The sequence below is a fragment of the Chiloscyllium plagiosum genome, unplaced genomic scaffold (genome assembly GCF_037043375.1).
Source record: "Chiloscyllium plagiosum isolate Xiang-an unplaced genomic scaffold, Cpla_swu_hap1 HiC_scaffold_33, whole genome shotgun sequence".
Lineage (NCBI taxonomy): Eukaryota > Metazoa > Chordata > Chondrichthyes > Orectolobiformes > Hemiscylliidae > Chiloscyllium > Chiloscyllium plagiosum.
In genome coordinates, this window is record NW_028270171.1 from 65845694 (window position 1) to 65859496 (window position 13803).

The 13803-nt window shown below is 44.9% G+C and overlaps 1 protein-coding gene across 1 annotated transcript in view; it reads right to left on the minus strand.

Moving 5' to 3' along the window:
• Window positions 1-4274: 4274 nt before the first annotated feature.
• LOC148141519 (uncharacterized) overlaps window positions 4275-13803 on the minus strand; it is a 49760-nt gene continuing 40231 nt past the window's right edge. Inside the window, exon 3 of the mRNA XM_087978138.1 lies at window positions 4275-4352. Coding sequence (XP_087834264.1) covers window positions 4275-4352 — 78 coding nt within the window. The remainder of the gene's footprint in view (window positions 4353-13803) is intronic.

Below are 13803 nucleotides of genomic sequence, written 5' to 3' on the forward strand. Positions count from 1 at the left end.
TCTTCAGTCCTCTGACCACACTTCCATATTTATGGAGCATTAAATAGTTAAGAATAATCACTTTGCTGTTGTGTCCAAACCTCAGAAACACTCAGACATCCCATCCAGACTGAGCAAATGTATTAATTTACCACGGTATAAAACAAATTGGTTTGAATGGGGTTAAGTGAACCTACTCGTTCAGTGATTGTAGTTAATGTCAGTCTCCATGCATCAAATTATTTCACAAACAGGTTTACTTCCTTTTAATAAGGGGTCTTACAATGTTATCACATTGTATCAGTCGGAACTTCACCTTCAGCAATAACCAGGATCAACCGTTCAAGAGTAAGGGAGAAAAGAGATCAGAGTCTGAGAACAATACACTGGAATGTTCCAACAATGGACCAGGATATGAGAACAATAGACTGGAATGTTTATATTTGGGTCGTTACAATCTTCCTCAAGATTGGGTGGATCTTAAGTCTGCTTTGCTCGTTCATGCTGATTTCTATCCTCTCCTCACTATTATTTCTAGTAAGTCTTTCTATCTGACTATGAATTCAATAAGAACCTTGTTGAACTAACTTACTGACCCAAAATTTAAATACTGAAAAAAAGGAAGCCATTGCCATGAATTCTGTCCACAAACTCAATTCCTTACCAAACAATTTTAATACCAATATCTGAAGTGGAATCAAACTGCTTATAACTCCAACAAGCACTTCGGATCTAAGCTAATATCTATTTCCATATTCTCTCCAGCACCAATCCTGTCACGACTAACTCCGCAATATCTCAAGTCTCCCATTTTGTCTCAGTCTCGCTGAATAAACCATCACTGCACCTTTGTTATATCCAGATTCAACTGTTCCTATTCTCTTCCGGCCACAAATAATTTGACCAGAAATGTTGAGTGTCCTCCCTGAAAGGTGCTGACTTCAGGAGAGTCAGTGGGATTTTGGTAATATCACGACACTTGCAATCAGAGCCCCAGGCTTTCACCCCAGGCTTCGACTGTGGGTTCAAATACCCTCACTTCACCACCTCCTTCTGCCACGCCCCCCCCCCCCCCACCCCCAGAAGAACAGCTGGTGGTTTTTGAATTCAATTACAGTCAGTAATAGCAACAATCCGTTGTTGTAGAAATTCCGGTTCATTCAGGCCCTTTTGGGGAAGGATATCTACCATCCTTTCCAAATGTGACATCATGATTCCAGACTCTGACAAATGTCTCTGCCTCTTTGTGGTCCACTAGAATCACCAAACACACCATTCAATTCAGGGCTGAGAATTATGGAATCAACAGGACGAAGAGCCCTGTCGAGTCTTGTGTACTTTGTGTGAATGTTGTGTATATTTCTGATCACCACACTACCACGAAGACGTGGAGGCTTTGGTTTACCAGGATGTTGGCTGGTTTGGAAGGTATTGGCAATGAGGAGAGATCGGACAAACTTGTGTTTTCACTTGAACACTGATGAATGAGGGGGGGACTTGAAAGAAGTTGAAAAAATTCTGAGAGGCATGGACAGAATGGATAGTCAGAGCCTGTTTCCCAGGATACTAATCTCAATTTCAAGGGGACATAGTTTTAACATAAGAAGGGAAAGTTTAAAGGAGATGTGAGACAGCTTTTTTACACACATGTTGATAAGCGCCTGGAATGTGCTTCCTAAGGTAATGGTGGAGGTGGATTCAATAGCAACTTCTTGAATTGGTAGGGAATCAAGCGAAAAAGGCCATGAAAAGATAAAAGGTTTTTCATTTAGAAAGGCATCAAGTGTGAGCACAGTCTTAGTGGGCCGAAGGGCATGTTCCTGTGCTGTGCTGTTCTTTGTTCTTTCTTCTCTCTTTCCTCTATATCTGTTAAAAAGAGTTGCATTCACCTCCTTGGTACACTGGGCAGTAAGCTGTAAGTGCTGAATGCAAGTTCCTATGCAACTCGTCAGAGGGGCTGAATTGTGTATTCCGGTGCCTCAGTAATAGCCTTGAGGAATTCACTGAGAGACGTGTTGTGTGACATTACACGGGAGGTAGGAGTACCAGTTGGCCATTCGGTCCCTGCTACACCATTCAGACAGATCAGCGCTGATCTGACTGTGGCTGAACTCCCTGTCCATCTCTGTCCCCCAAAAAACATGGGATTGCTTGAACATCAAGGAGCTACGTAGATCAGCCTTGAATATCTTCACTGCTCCCTGCAGATGAGAATGCCACAGGTCGCATAGCCCTCAGGACATGGAGTTCAATGTAGCTAAGTGTGAGGTGATTCACTTTGGTAAGAGTAATAAAAAGATGGGGTACTGGCCTAACGGTCGGATACTTGGTAGTGTGGATGAGCAGAGGGATCTTGGTGTCCATGTACACAAATCTTTGAAAGTTGCCACCCAGGTAAATAGTGCGGTGAAGAAGGCATATGGCGTACTGGCTTTTATTGGTAGAGGAATTGAGTTCTGGAGTACTGAGGTCATGTTGCAGTTGTATAAGACTCTGGTAAGGCCACATCTGGAGTATTGTGTGCAGTTTTGGTCGCCATACTATAGGAAGGATGTGGAGGCACTGGAACGGGTGCAGAGGAGGTTTACCAGGATGTTGCCTGGTATGGTAGAAAGATCGTATGAGGAAAGGCTGAGGCACTTGGGGTTGTTTTCATTGGAGAAAAGAAGGTTTAGGGGTGACTTGATAGAGGTGTATAAGATGATTAGGGGTTTAGATAGGGTCGACAGTGAGAATCTTTTTCCTCGTATGGAGTCAGCTATTACAAGGGGGCATAGCTTTAAATTAAGGGGGTGTAGGTATAGGACAGATGTTAGGGGTAGGTTCTTTACTCAGCGAGTCGTGAGTTCATGGAATGCCCTGCCACTAGCAGTGGTGGACTCTCCCTCATTATGGGCATTTAAGCGGGCATTGGGTAGGCATATGGAGGATAGTGGGCTAGTGTAGGTTAGGTGGGCTTGGATCGGCGCAACATCGAGGGCCGAAGGGCTTGTACTGCGCTGTATTCCTCTATGTTCTATGTTCTATGACAAAGGAGCATCCTCATCTCAATCTAAAATGGGAGCACCCTTACATTTAAAGTGATTGTCCTTACACCAATCACCTCCTATTTGTGACATGATGCACAACAAATAAGAACAGACGTAGACCATTCAACCCCCTCAAACCTGACCCACATAAGCACTGGCTCTCTAGTTGATCAAATATCTATCAAATTCAGCCTTCACTGCTCTTTGGGCAACTCGTTATCAGATACACCCTTATCTCAGTCTGAAATGGAAGAAGCCACATTTTCAAACATTCTACAGTTCCCCTTGTTCGACACACCCGCACATGGGGAGCCAACCTCTCAGCATCCACGCTCAGGGTCAGTTATGTCTCAATATGATCATGTCTGTTTCTGCTGAATTTCAAATGTTATACATCCAAACTGCGCAATATGTCTGCATAGGATGAATTCGTCGTCCCAGGAAACAACTGAGTGAGCTCTGTCCATACACCTTCTCATGTAATTGAATTCTTTCTGAGGTAAGGAGATCAAAAAAGCCTCATACAGTCCTCCAGCTATGATCTCAGTAAAACTGGGAACAGCTGCAGCTTCCTTCATGGGTGACCTTGCAAGAAACATTAGATTTGTGACAAGAGCTAGAGTCCACTTGTTTTTTTATATATCTGAAATAAGGCAACTTTGATTGGCTACAGAGATGAAGAGATTTTTCTCCTTTTCTCAGAGCGCTGTGAGACATAGAATTACAGAATAGAATCCTTACTGTGCAGAAGTTGCCATGTTGCTCCTCAAGTCTGTACTGACCCTAGGCCCAATACCGCCACCCTGTCCCTGCATTTCACATATCTAATCCAAATAACCTGCACAATCCTGGTCACTCTTAGGCAAATGCACATTTTTGGACTGGGCTACAGAATGGAAACCCATTCAGACACAGGGAGAATGTGCAAACTCCACACAGACTGTTGACCCAGACTGGAATCAAGACCATGTCCCTGGCACTGTGAGGCAGCAGTACTAACCATTAAAGTACTGCAACCTTACCTCCAAATTGATGTATAATTTGCTTGCTTGCCTTCTTCACAGTTAATGCAGTGATGACCTTCATGCTGCTTGTTAAAGATTGTGGATTGTCTCCATGTGATACCCATTACCTGGTGGCCATTGAAGTGGCAGGTCGACTGGTCGTTATCCTCAACCTGATATTGAGACACATTCTGATTGATTATTGAGAACACCACAGTTTCCTGTGGGGCATCCCCATGTATAATATATTTGCTGTACTGCTTTATATCGGTAGGACGGTCCTGTCTGGTTTGCTATCACCTTCACTTTCGATTGATTTGTGGCCATTTGTTGCCTGAAGCTGAAAATTAAATATTGCATTTAGAAAACTGTTCTGGGAACAGCGACTGTGCTGAGCTGTTTAAAGAACATCTTCTGGTATTTTATGCTCCCAGCTCGGTATTGGCTGGATAACACCCCCCTGGCTTTGTGATGTAACAATCGGTGTTTATTACTCTTCAGTCTGGATCATAATTGAGTTCCTCCACCACATTCTAACCCGACTTTCCAATTTCCCCTGTATCTGCTGCTCAATGTTTTCATCATCAGACACATCATCAGACCAGCAGAGCCCGCAGGAGACCAGTGGAGAATCTCACAGGGACACCGAAATGCAAAACTGAAGTAAATCCATCGTGTTACTGTTAGTGTTAACAATGTATTCAAATGGAGCCAAATATTTGTGATGGGCTAATGGTCTACGTATCAACATGAATTGTGCTGGAATTGGGATTCATGATGCAGTTTCTCAGTTGCTGCATGGCAGTTTTGCCATGACCCTGACAAAGTTCAGGCAGCAACTGAAGAAGGTGCTGAAATGTCCCTTCACTGAAATCAATGAATGAATCAATCAAATTCACTTGGTGTGTACTTATTGGGCCGAACGGCCTGTTTCCACACTGTTGGGATTCTATGAGGACTTAGATGTGTCAGTGTTGTACTGGCCAAAGTTAAAAATCACACAACACCTGGTTATAGTCCAACGGGTTTATTTGGAAGCACACTAGCTTTACCAGCTTATTATTATAAATTCGGTGTCCTGTGATCCTGCCCCACTAGATACCTGATCGAGAAGCAGCGTCCAATCAGTCAAGATTTTTCTAATTTTAATTCAAATTCACAGCAATGAAGCAGCCTATTACAATGGAAACAGACTGAGGAGAGGTGACTGAGGTGTCAGTGGGGGAGCACTTTTGGGCCAGTGACCAAAGTTCGATTAATTTGAAAGTAGAAAAAGTTTTGTGTGTGGGAAATCATGACACACGAACTCGACTGATTTTTTTGAAGAAGTAACAAAGAGGATTGATGAGGGCAGAGCGGTGAACGGGATCTGTATGGACTTCAGTAAGATGTTTGACAAGGTTTCCCATTGGATACTGGTTAGCAAGCTTAGATCATATGGAATACAGGGATAATTAGCCATTTGAATTAGCTCGAAGGCAAGAGGTGGTGGTGTAAGGTTGCTTTTCAGACTGGATGCCTGTGCCCAGTGATGTGCTACAAGGATCGGTGTTGAGTCCACTGCTTTTCGTCATTTATATAAATGATTTGGATGCAAACGTAGGAGGTATAGTTAGTAAGTTTGCAGGTGGCAACAAAATTGAAGGTGCAATGGACAGTGAAGAAGGTTACCTCAGAGCACAATGGGATCTTTATCAGATGGGCCAATAGGCCGAGCAGTGGAGTTGAAGTTTAATTTAGATAAATACGAGGTGCTATATTTTGGAAAAGCAAATCAGAGCATGTAATATCCACTTACTGGTAAGGGTGTGTTGCTGAACAAAGAGACATTGGAGTGCCAGTTCATAGTTCTTTGTAAGTAGAGTTGTTGGCAGATAGTATAGTGAAGAAGACATTTGGTATGCTTTCCTTTATTGGTCAGAAGATTGAGTATTGGAATTAGGAGGTGATGTTGTGGATGTACAGGACATTGGTTAGGCCACGTGCAATTCTGGTCTCCTTCCGAACGAAGAATGTTGTGAATCTTGAAAGGGTTCAGAAAAGATTTACAAAGATATTGTCAGGGTGGAGGATTTGTGCTATAGGGAGAGTCTGAAATAGGCTGGGGCTGTTTTCCCTGGAGCGTTGGAGGCTTCTCAAGTTTCATAAAATCACGAGGGGCATGGATCGGACGAAGTCTTTTCCCTGGGGTGAGAGAGTCCTAAATTGGAGGGCATAGGCTTAGAGTAAGAGGGAAAGATATAAAATGGACCTAAGGAGACAACATTTTCACATAGATGATTGTGTGTGTATGGAATGAGCTCCCAGAGGAAGTGGTGGAGATTGGTAGAATTACAGCATTGAAAAGGCATCTGGACGGGTATATGAATAGTAAAGCTAAGAGGGATACGGGCAAAGTGCTGGCAAAAGAGACTAGATTAGGTTAGGATATCTAGTTGGCATGAACGATTTGGACCGAAGGGTTTGTTTCCATGCTGTACATCTCTATGACTAAGTGCGGTATAACAGAGCATTCAGGGCTCCCTTAGTGACAACAAGGGAGTGTTTGCACTGTGGTGATATTTGCACTCAAAATCTACACATCTGTACCTGACAAACACCTCAACGTACAGAGACCAGGAGGATAATCTGTCAAGACTTGAATTCTCTAACCAGAGACTGTGAGAACGAGAACATTTCTGGGGGGCATGGGAGATGGATGCAGCTTCACAAATCAAAACACATGTATCATTCAGTTACTTGTTTTAAAAAACTTTCTCATTTAAACTGACTAACAGTTCCAGTATCCACTCTCGTTTGTGGAAGAGAGTTCCAAACCTCTCCCATCCATTGTGTGTAGAAGTGCTTCCTTACATTCCTACTGAACGCTCTGGCTCTCATTCTCAGACTGTGCCCCCTCATTAGAGAATTGCCAGCCAATGGAAATCATTTATCTTTTTGTGTTAATGTCTTGGAGGACTTCACTCAGATCAACCCTTAACCTTCAAGATTCTTCCGAACACAGGCTTCATTTGCATATGAAAAAAAAAACAGAAATTGTTCAGCAGGTCTGGCAAGCATCTGTGAGAGAGAAAGTAGAGTAAATATTTCAAGTCCGGAGACCCTTCTTCAGAACTAAGTTGCATGATCTCCCTTCATACCTTCAGAACATACGAAACCAGAACAGATGACAGAATACTAAAGTCAGGAAATTCTCCAGCAACAGTGACTTTGGGAGTCTCTGTCAATGGAAAATTGTATCATGAATGCTGCTCACTGGATTGTTATCACTGTTCTGGGGTCTGGATGTGGGCTGACCAGTCAATGAGATGGCGACGTTGTTGTTCAAAAGGTAAAACCAGAGAGCAGATCAGCAGCAGATTAAAGTAAGTCCAAAATGTCCAGGAACGCCAATAGAAGCAAGGATGGTGTAGAACACCTTCTCCACCTGCTGAGGTGGTGGATGCATTTTGCCATGTGAGGGTGATCTGTCCCTTCAGGCAGCTGACAAGCTCCTTGTTTGAAATACTGGGCTGATGCATTCCCAGAGATGCTGCCTTATACTGTCTGAAAACTCCTTTGGGAGACTGACACGACAACATTGCTCAACTTTGTGTCAAAACTCTGACAATGAACAAACTAATACAATAACAAGTTTAATCCCAATTACGAAGGAGCGTTGCTGTTCAGTATATCATAATGAAATAACAAAAAAATCAGAACCTGGAATCTCCCAGCAATAATGGTGCCCAAACAAATACTGTGAGCCCCATTACAAGATCAAAAATGATGTCAACCAATGCTGCATCGAGCCAGTTTATTCCACGTGTGAAAATATATCTCAGAGCTGGTCTTCTGTTCTCTAGAGTAGGAGCTGCCCTCTTTAAACAAGAGCATTTCACTCACTGTGGAAATGTGATTCTTCTTACACACTGAATGTATGCATTACTGCTGACGTCAGCATTTATTCCCCATCCCTAATGACCCAGGTTCCAGAGGTACATGAAGGGCTTTCCTGGAGGAAGGGGATTGAGTGAACAAGATGGGCTTCCAACAATGGAGGTATTATTGAACAAACTCTTATTGTCATTCTTCATCCTTCCCAAAGGGCAACTAGGGACGAATAATAAACACTGGCCCAGCCAGTGATGCCCACATCCCATCAATGGATAAGAATAAAGTGATAACCCTAGAGGTTCCATCTACCTTATAGCCCCTGGTCTGTATTCATCAGGATCATACCCATGTGTGGGGATATGTGCCTTTTCCAAGCTGCAATCGTAACCATCAGTATCCCGAGATATATCATGGTGAGTGCAGTTAGGACCACAGCTTGATGTGAGAGGAGCCGAATTCATGGATGACAGGCTATGGGCATGTGATCATATGGCCTGTTCCTTCACATTTGCTTAAGAGTGGTCCCTGTCAATGTCCCTTCTATTTCCACATTATGTGGGAGGAAGATATGATAAGCCATCTAAATACATTTTTTTAATATAATTCCGATATTTGGACCATCATCCTAACTTCGTCACTTGGGATAATTGGAAGCCCTAGCACTGAGAGTGCCCTTGCAGTTGCCATTAAACCAGACCTTGGTGAGCTGCTGTAATTGGGATGGATGGTGGCTCAGTGGTCAGCATAGCTGCCTCACAGCACCAGGGACATGGCTTCATTTCCAGCCTTGGGCGACTGTCTGTGTGGAGTTTGCACATTCTCCCCGTGTCTGCATGGGTTTCCACCCATAGGCCAAAGATGTGCAGGTTAGGTGAATTGGCCATGCTAACTTGCCCACAGTGATAGGTGCTTTGTCAGGGGTAAATATAGGGTAGGGAAATGAGTCTGAGTGGGTTCCTTTTCAGAGGGCCAGTGTGGACTTTTTGGCTGTCGAGCCTGTTTCCATATTATAGGAAATGTAATTTAAACTGACAGTGAGAGATATTGGGGTGGGTCTTTTCCTGGAACAAATGTTTACACTGTTTGTCACAAATTTGCAGCGGGGCTTTCCCTTGGCTGGCCTGTCTGAACTCCTCCCTCATCCTGTTCCTGCAGATACTGCACAGGGTGTCCCAGCAATAATGATGGTGGGCAACAAAACTGCATTGTGTGCAGTATCTACAGCACAGAGACCCAGAGATGGAGAGCAGGAGGAAGTCTGTGATTTTGCTCCTCACCATGTCTTGGAGCTTCATCCTCCTGTTGTTCATCTATGTTTTAAGTTTCTTACATTCTGTTATTCAAGGAGTCCATCCTGAAGATTACTCGCTTTTCCTGCATAACTTCCCAAAACTTGGTTATATGCTGCAGACCCTAAGTTGCTGCACAAACAAGTTTATTTATGCAGCAACATTATCTCGGTTCAGAGTGAAGATCACTAACACAGCAAAGCAACGACTAACACAAATTGCATAATGAATAAATAAACTTCCTTAGTGAAGCCACAGGAGGGTCCTGTTGTTCCAGACATGAAACAATTTTTCAAATTCATTCATGGGATGTTGGCATCACTGCCCAGGCCCAGCATTTATTACCCATCCCTAGTTGCCCTTCGAGAAATTGGTGGTGAACTGCCTTCTTGAACCGCTATTGTCCATGTAGGTCAACCCATAACGTTGTTAGGGAAGGAATTCCAGGAATTTGACACAGGGATATATTTCCACTTCAAGATGGTCAGAAGCTTGGAAGGCAATTTGCATAAGGTGGTGTTCCCATGTATTTGTTGCCATTGTCCTAAATGGAAGTGGCTGTGCGTTTGTAAGGTGTTGTCTGAGAATCTTTGGTGAATATCTGCACTGCATTTGTAGGTGGTACACACTGCTGCTCCTGAGCATCTTCGGTGGTGGGGGTGGATATTTATGGGTGGGGTGCTTTGTCCTGGTTGGTGTCAAGTTTCTTGAGTGTTTATTGGAGCTGCATTCATACAGGCAAGTGGAGCATATTCCATCACATCCGACAGAGAGTCCTTATCCCAGTGTAGAGGCAGGGTTGATCTGGGAACCGGCAGATTCCCCATTATAGCATAATCCAAAGGAATTGTCTAGGAAAGTGGGTAAGTCCTATCAGCTTGGAACCCTCTAAGTGTCCATCAAAAATCAATTTCTTCAGCGGGTACTGATACAGTTAAACAGACTAGTTAATCTGTAAATATTCCATGTCAACCAACCCTATACTAATGTCCCAAATAGCTATCTATGAGTTGTTTTGAAGTGAGAAATCGTGGCAGGTGATTACATGATATTATTAGAACCCACTCACCAAACAAATGACTGGCCTCTATTTTACAGCATCAAGCTTCCCGTTTCTTTGGGTTTCTGATCCATTGCAGTCTCATCAGAAATTTCCTGCCATTGATTACGGTACAGAGGTCGAACTTCTCTGTTAATTAAACCACACACCCAGAGAGTCTTGGTTCACTCTGTAATCTGTTAAAATAATAGGGACAGAGAACTCTAAAATTCCAATACATTAAGAAAATTATAATTATTTTCTTAACTCTAATAGTGAACACTAAACAACAAATGTTCACAAATCCAAGTCCCCTTCTTTTACCTACTTAGTATCTGACGCCAACTGCACAAACGTACACTGTTCCAATTATTAAACTGGACACTTTTTTAAGCATTGCATTAACTTAATCACAAGACCAAACAGGTTCCTCTGAATTCAATCCTCTATCTGCTGATCTCGCTGGACCGTCTTGTTTCTTTTTTTTTAATGTGAGAAGGTAATACATGAAAAGGTACTTTGGTTGAAATTGTTTTCTAATTTCTTTGAGAGGAAGATGCGAGATGGCCATTTAGCTCTCGGGCTCGGCAGCAGTTGCTCGCTATTCGATGGCAGTTGCTCTCCCTCATACTTTCAAAATACCGGGTTTAAATAACACCCACGACTCAATAAACTCTTATAATCAGTTTCAAGGTGTCAAAACAATCAAACCAAATGCCATTGGTTTCTGGTATCCTGGGCACAACTTAAACTAATTGGGTAAATTGGAATTGTGGTCAAAACAGCAGCCAAACCTCAAGTAATTGGATCTTGTATCTATTTTGGAACAACTCATCTCTCAGATGGCAGGGGTTGCTGTGCTTAAATTCAAACAGCACTTTCTAACTTGCAGCCAACATACATTGACTTTGGAACAATGTGGATTCGTTGGTTACAGTTCAAGATACAGACTGTACATCCATCTGTAGTGTCACCAAAAACCAGATTCACCGACACTGCAGTCACCCCTCCCCCTGACTGATCCCTACCCAACACTGCAATCACCCCCTCACTGACGGATCCCGATACAACACAGCAATCTCCCCCTCCCTGACTGATCCCTACCCAACACTGCACTCACCCCCTCCCTGACTGATCCCTACCCAACACTGCACTCACCCCCTCCCGGACTGATCCCTACCCAACACTGTAGTCTCCCCCTCCCTGACTGATCCCGATACAACACTGCAATCGCCCCCACCCTGACTGATCCCTACCCAACGCTGTAATCACCCCCTCGACTGATCCCTACCCAACACTGCACTCACCCCCTCCCTGACTGATCCCTACCCAACACTGCACTCACCCCCTCCCTGACTGATCCCTACCCAACACTGTAGTCTCCCCCTCCCTGACTGATCCCTACACAACACTGCACTCACCCCCTCCCTGACTGATCCCTACCCAACACTGTAGTCTCCCCCTCCCTGACTGATCCCTACCCAACACTGCACTCACCCCCTCCCTGACTGATCCCTACCCAACACTGCAATCTCCCCCTCCCTGACTGATCCCTACCCAACACTGCAATCTCCCCCTCCCTGACTGATCCCTACCCAACACTGCAATCCCCCCTCCCTGACTGATCCCTACCTAACACTGCACTCACCCCCTCCCTGACTGATCCCTACCCAACACTGCACTCTCCCCCTCCCTGACTGATCCCTACCCAAATCTGCAATCTCCCCCTCCCTGACTGATTCCTACCCAACACTGCAATCTCCCCCTCCCTGACTGATCCCTACCCAACACTGCAATCTCCCCCCCGACTGATCCCTACCCAACACTGCACTCACCCTCTCCCTGACTGATCCCTACCCCACACTGCACTCACCCCCTCCCTGACTGATCCCTACCCAACACTGTAGTCTCCCCCTCCCTGACTGATCCCTACACAACACTGCAATCTCCCCCTCCTTGACTGATCCCTACCCAACACTGCAATTTCCCCTCACTGACTGATCCCTACCCAATACTGCAATCTCCCCCTCCCTGACTGACCCCTACCCAACACTGCACTGACCCCCCTCACTGACTGATGCCTACCCAACACTGCACTCACCCCCTCCCTGACTGATCCCTAACCAACACTGCACTCACCCCCTCCCTGACTGATTCCTACCCAACACTGTAATTTCCCCCTCCCTGACTGATCCCTACCCAACACTGTAATTTCCCCCTCCCTGACTGATCCCTACCCAACACTGCACCCACTCCCTCCCTGACTGATCCCTACCCACACTGTAATCTCTCCCTCCCTGACTAATCCCTACCCAACACTGCACCCACCCCCTCACTGACTGATCCATACCCAGTACTGCAATCACCCCCCTTCCTGACTGATCCCTACCCAACACCGCAATCTCCCCCTCCCAAAGAAAAAAGAATAACTAGAGAGAAAATCGGACCCTTCACGGGCCAAAGTGGACATGTGTGTGCAGAATCGCAGGAGTTATTTCTCCTCTGTGTTGACCTTGGAGAAGGACATGAAGGTTTGGGAACTTGGGAAAGTTAGTGATTATCTCTTGGGGTCAGACCATATCACAGGAGAGGATGTGTTGAATGCATTAGACTGTATAAAGGTGGATAAATCTCCTGCATCTGCCCAAACATATCCAACCGCACCTCAAGAGGCGAGGGAAGTACTTGTAGGGTCCCTGCTGATTTTTTGCCTAACCGTTAGCCACGGGTGAGGTCCCGGAAGACTGGAGGGCAGCATATGTTGCGCCCTTATTCAAGACGGGCTGCAAAGATAAACCTGGGAACAATAGATCAGTAAACCTAAGATCCGTGGGAAGTAAGTTACTTGAGAAGATGTTCAGAGATTAGATAGACATGCATTTGGAAATACAACATTTGATTGGGAGTAGTCAGCATTGCCTTGTGCATGGGAGACCATGCCTCACAAATTTGTCAGCGTTCTTTATTGAAGTGATCAGGAAGTTTGACGAGGGCAGGCCAGTACATTTAGACTCTACAGATTTCAGGAAGGCCTTTGCTAAGGTTCCACATAATACCTTGCTCTGGAAGGTTAGATTGCATGGAATCCAGGGGGCGTTAGCAAGCTGGGTACACAATTTGCTTGATGGTAGGAAGCAGAGGGTAACAGTCAGACTGGAGGCCTGTGACTAGTGGTGTGCCTCAGCGGTCTTAGAATCATAGAATCCCTCCTCTGTGGAAAAAGGCCCTTCGGCCCAACAAACCACTGGCCCTCTGAAGATTATTTCACTCAAACCCATTCCCCTACTTTATTACTCTACATTTACCACTGACTAATGCAACTTACTTACACATCCATGAACATTTTCGGCAATTGAGCATTTCCAATTTACTTGACCTGCAGATCTTTGGATTGTGGGCGGAAACCGGTGCACCCAGACGAAACCCACGCAGACACAGGGAGAACGTACAAACTCAATTGGTGTGGCATGGTGGCTCAGTGGTTGGCACTGCTGCCTCACAGCGCAAGGGACCCGGGTTCGACCCCAGCCTCGGGTGACTGTGTGGAGTTTGCACATTCTCCCTCTGTCTGCATGGGTTTCCTCTGG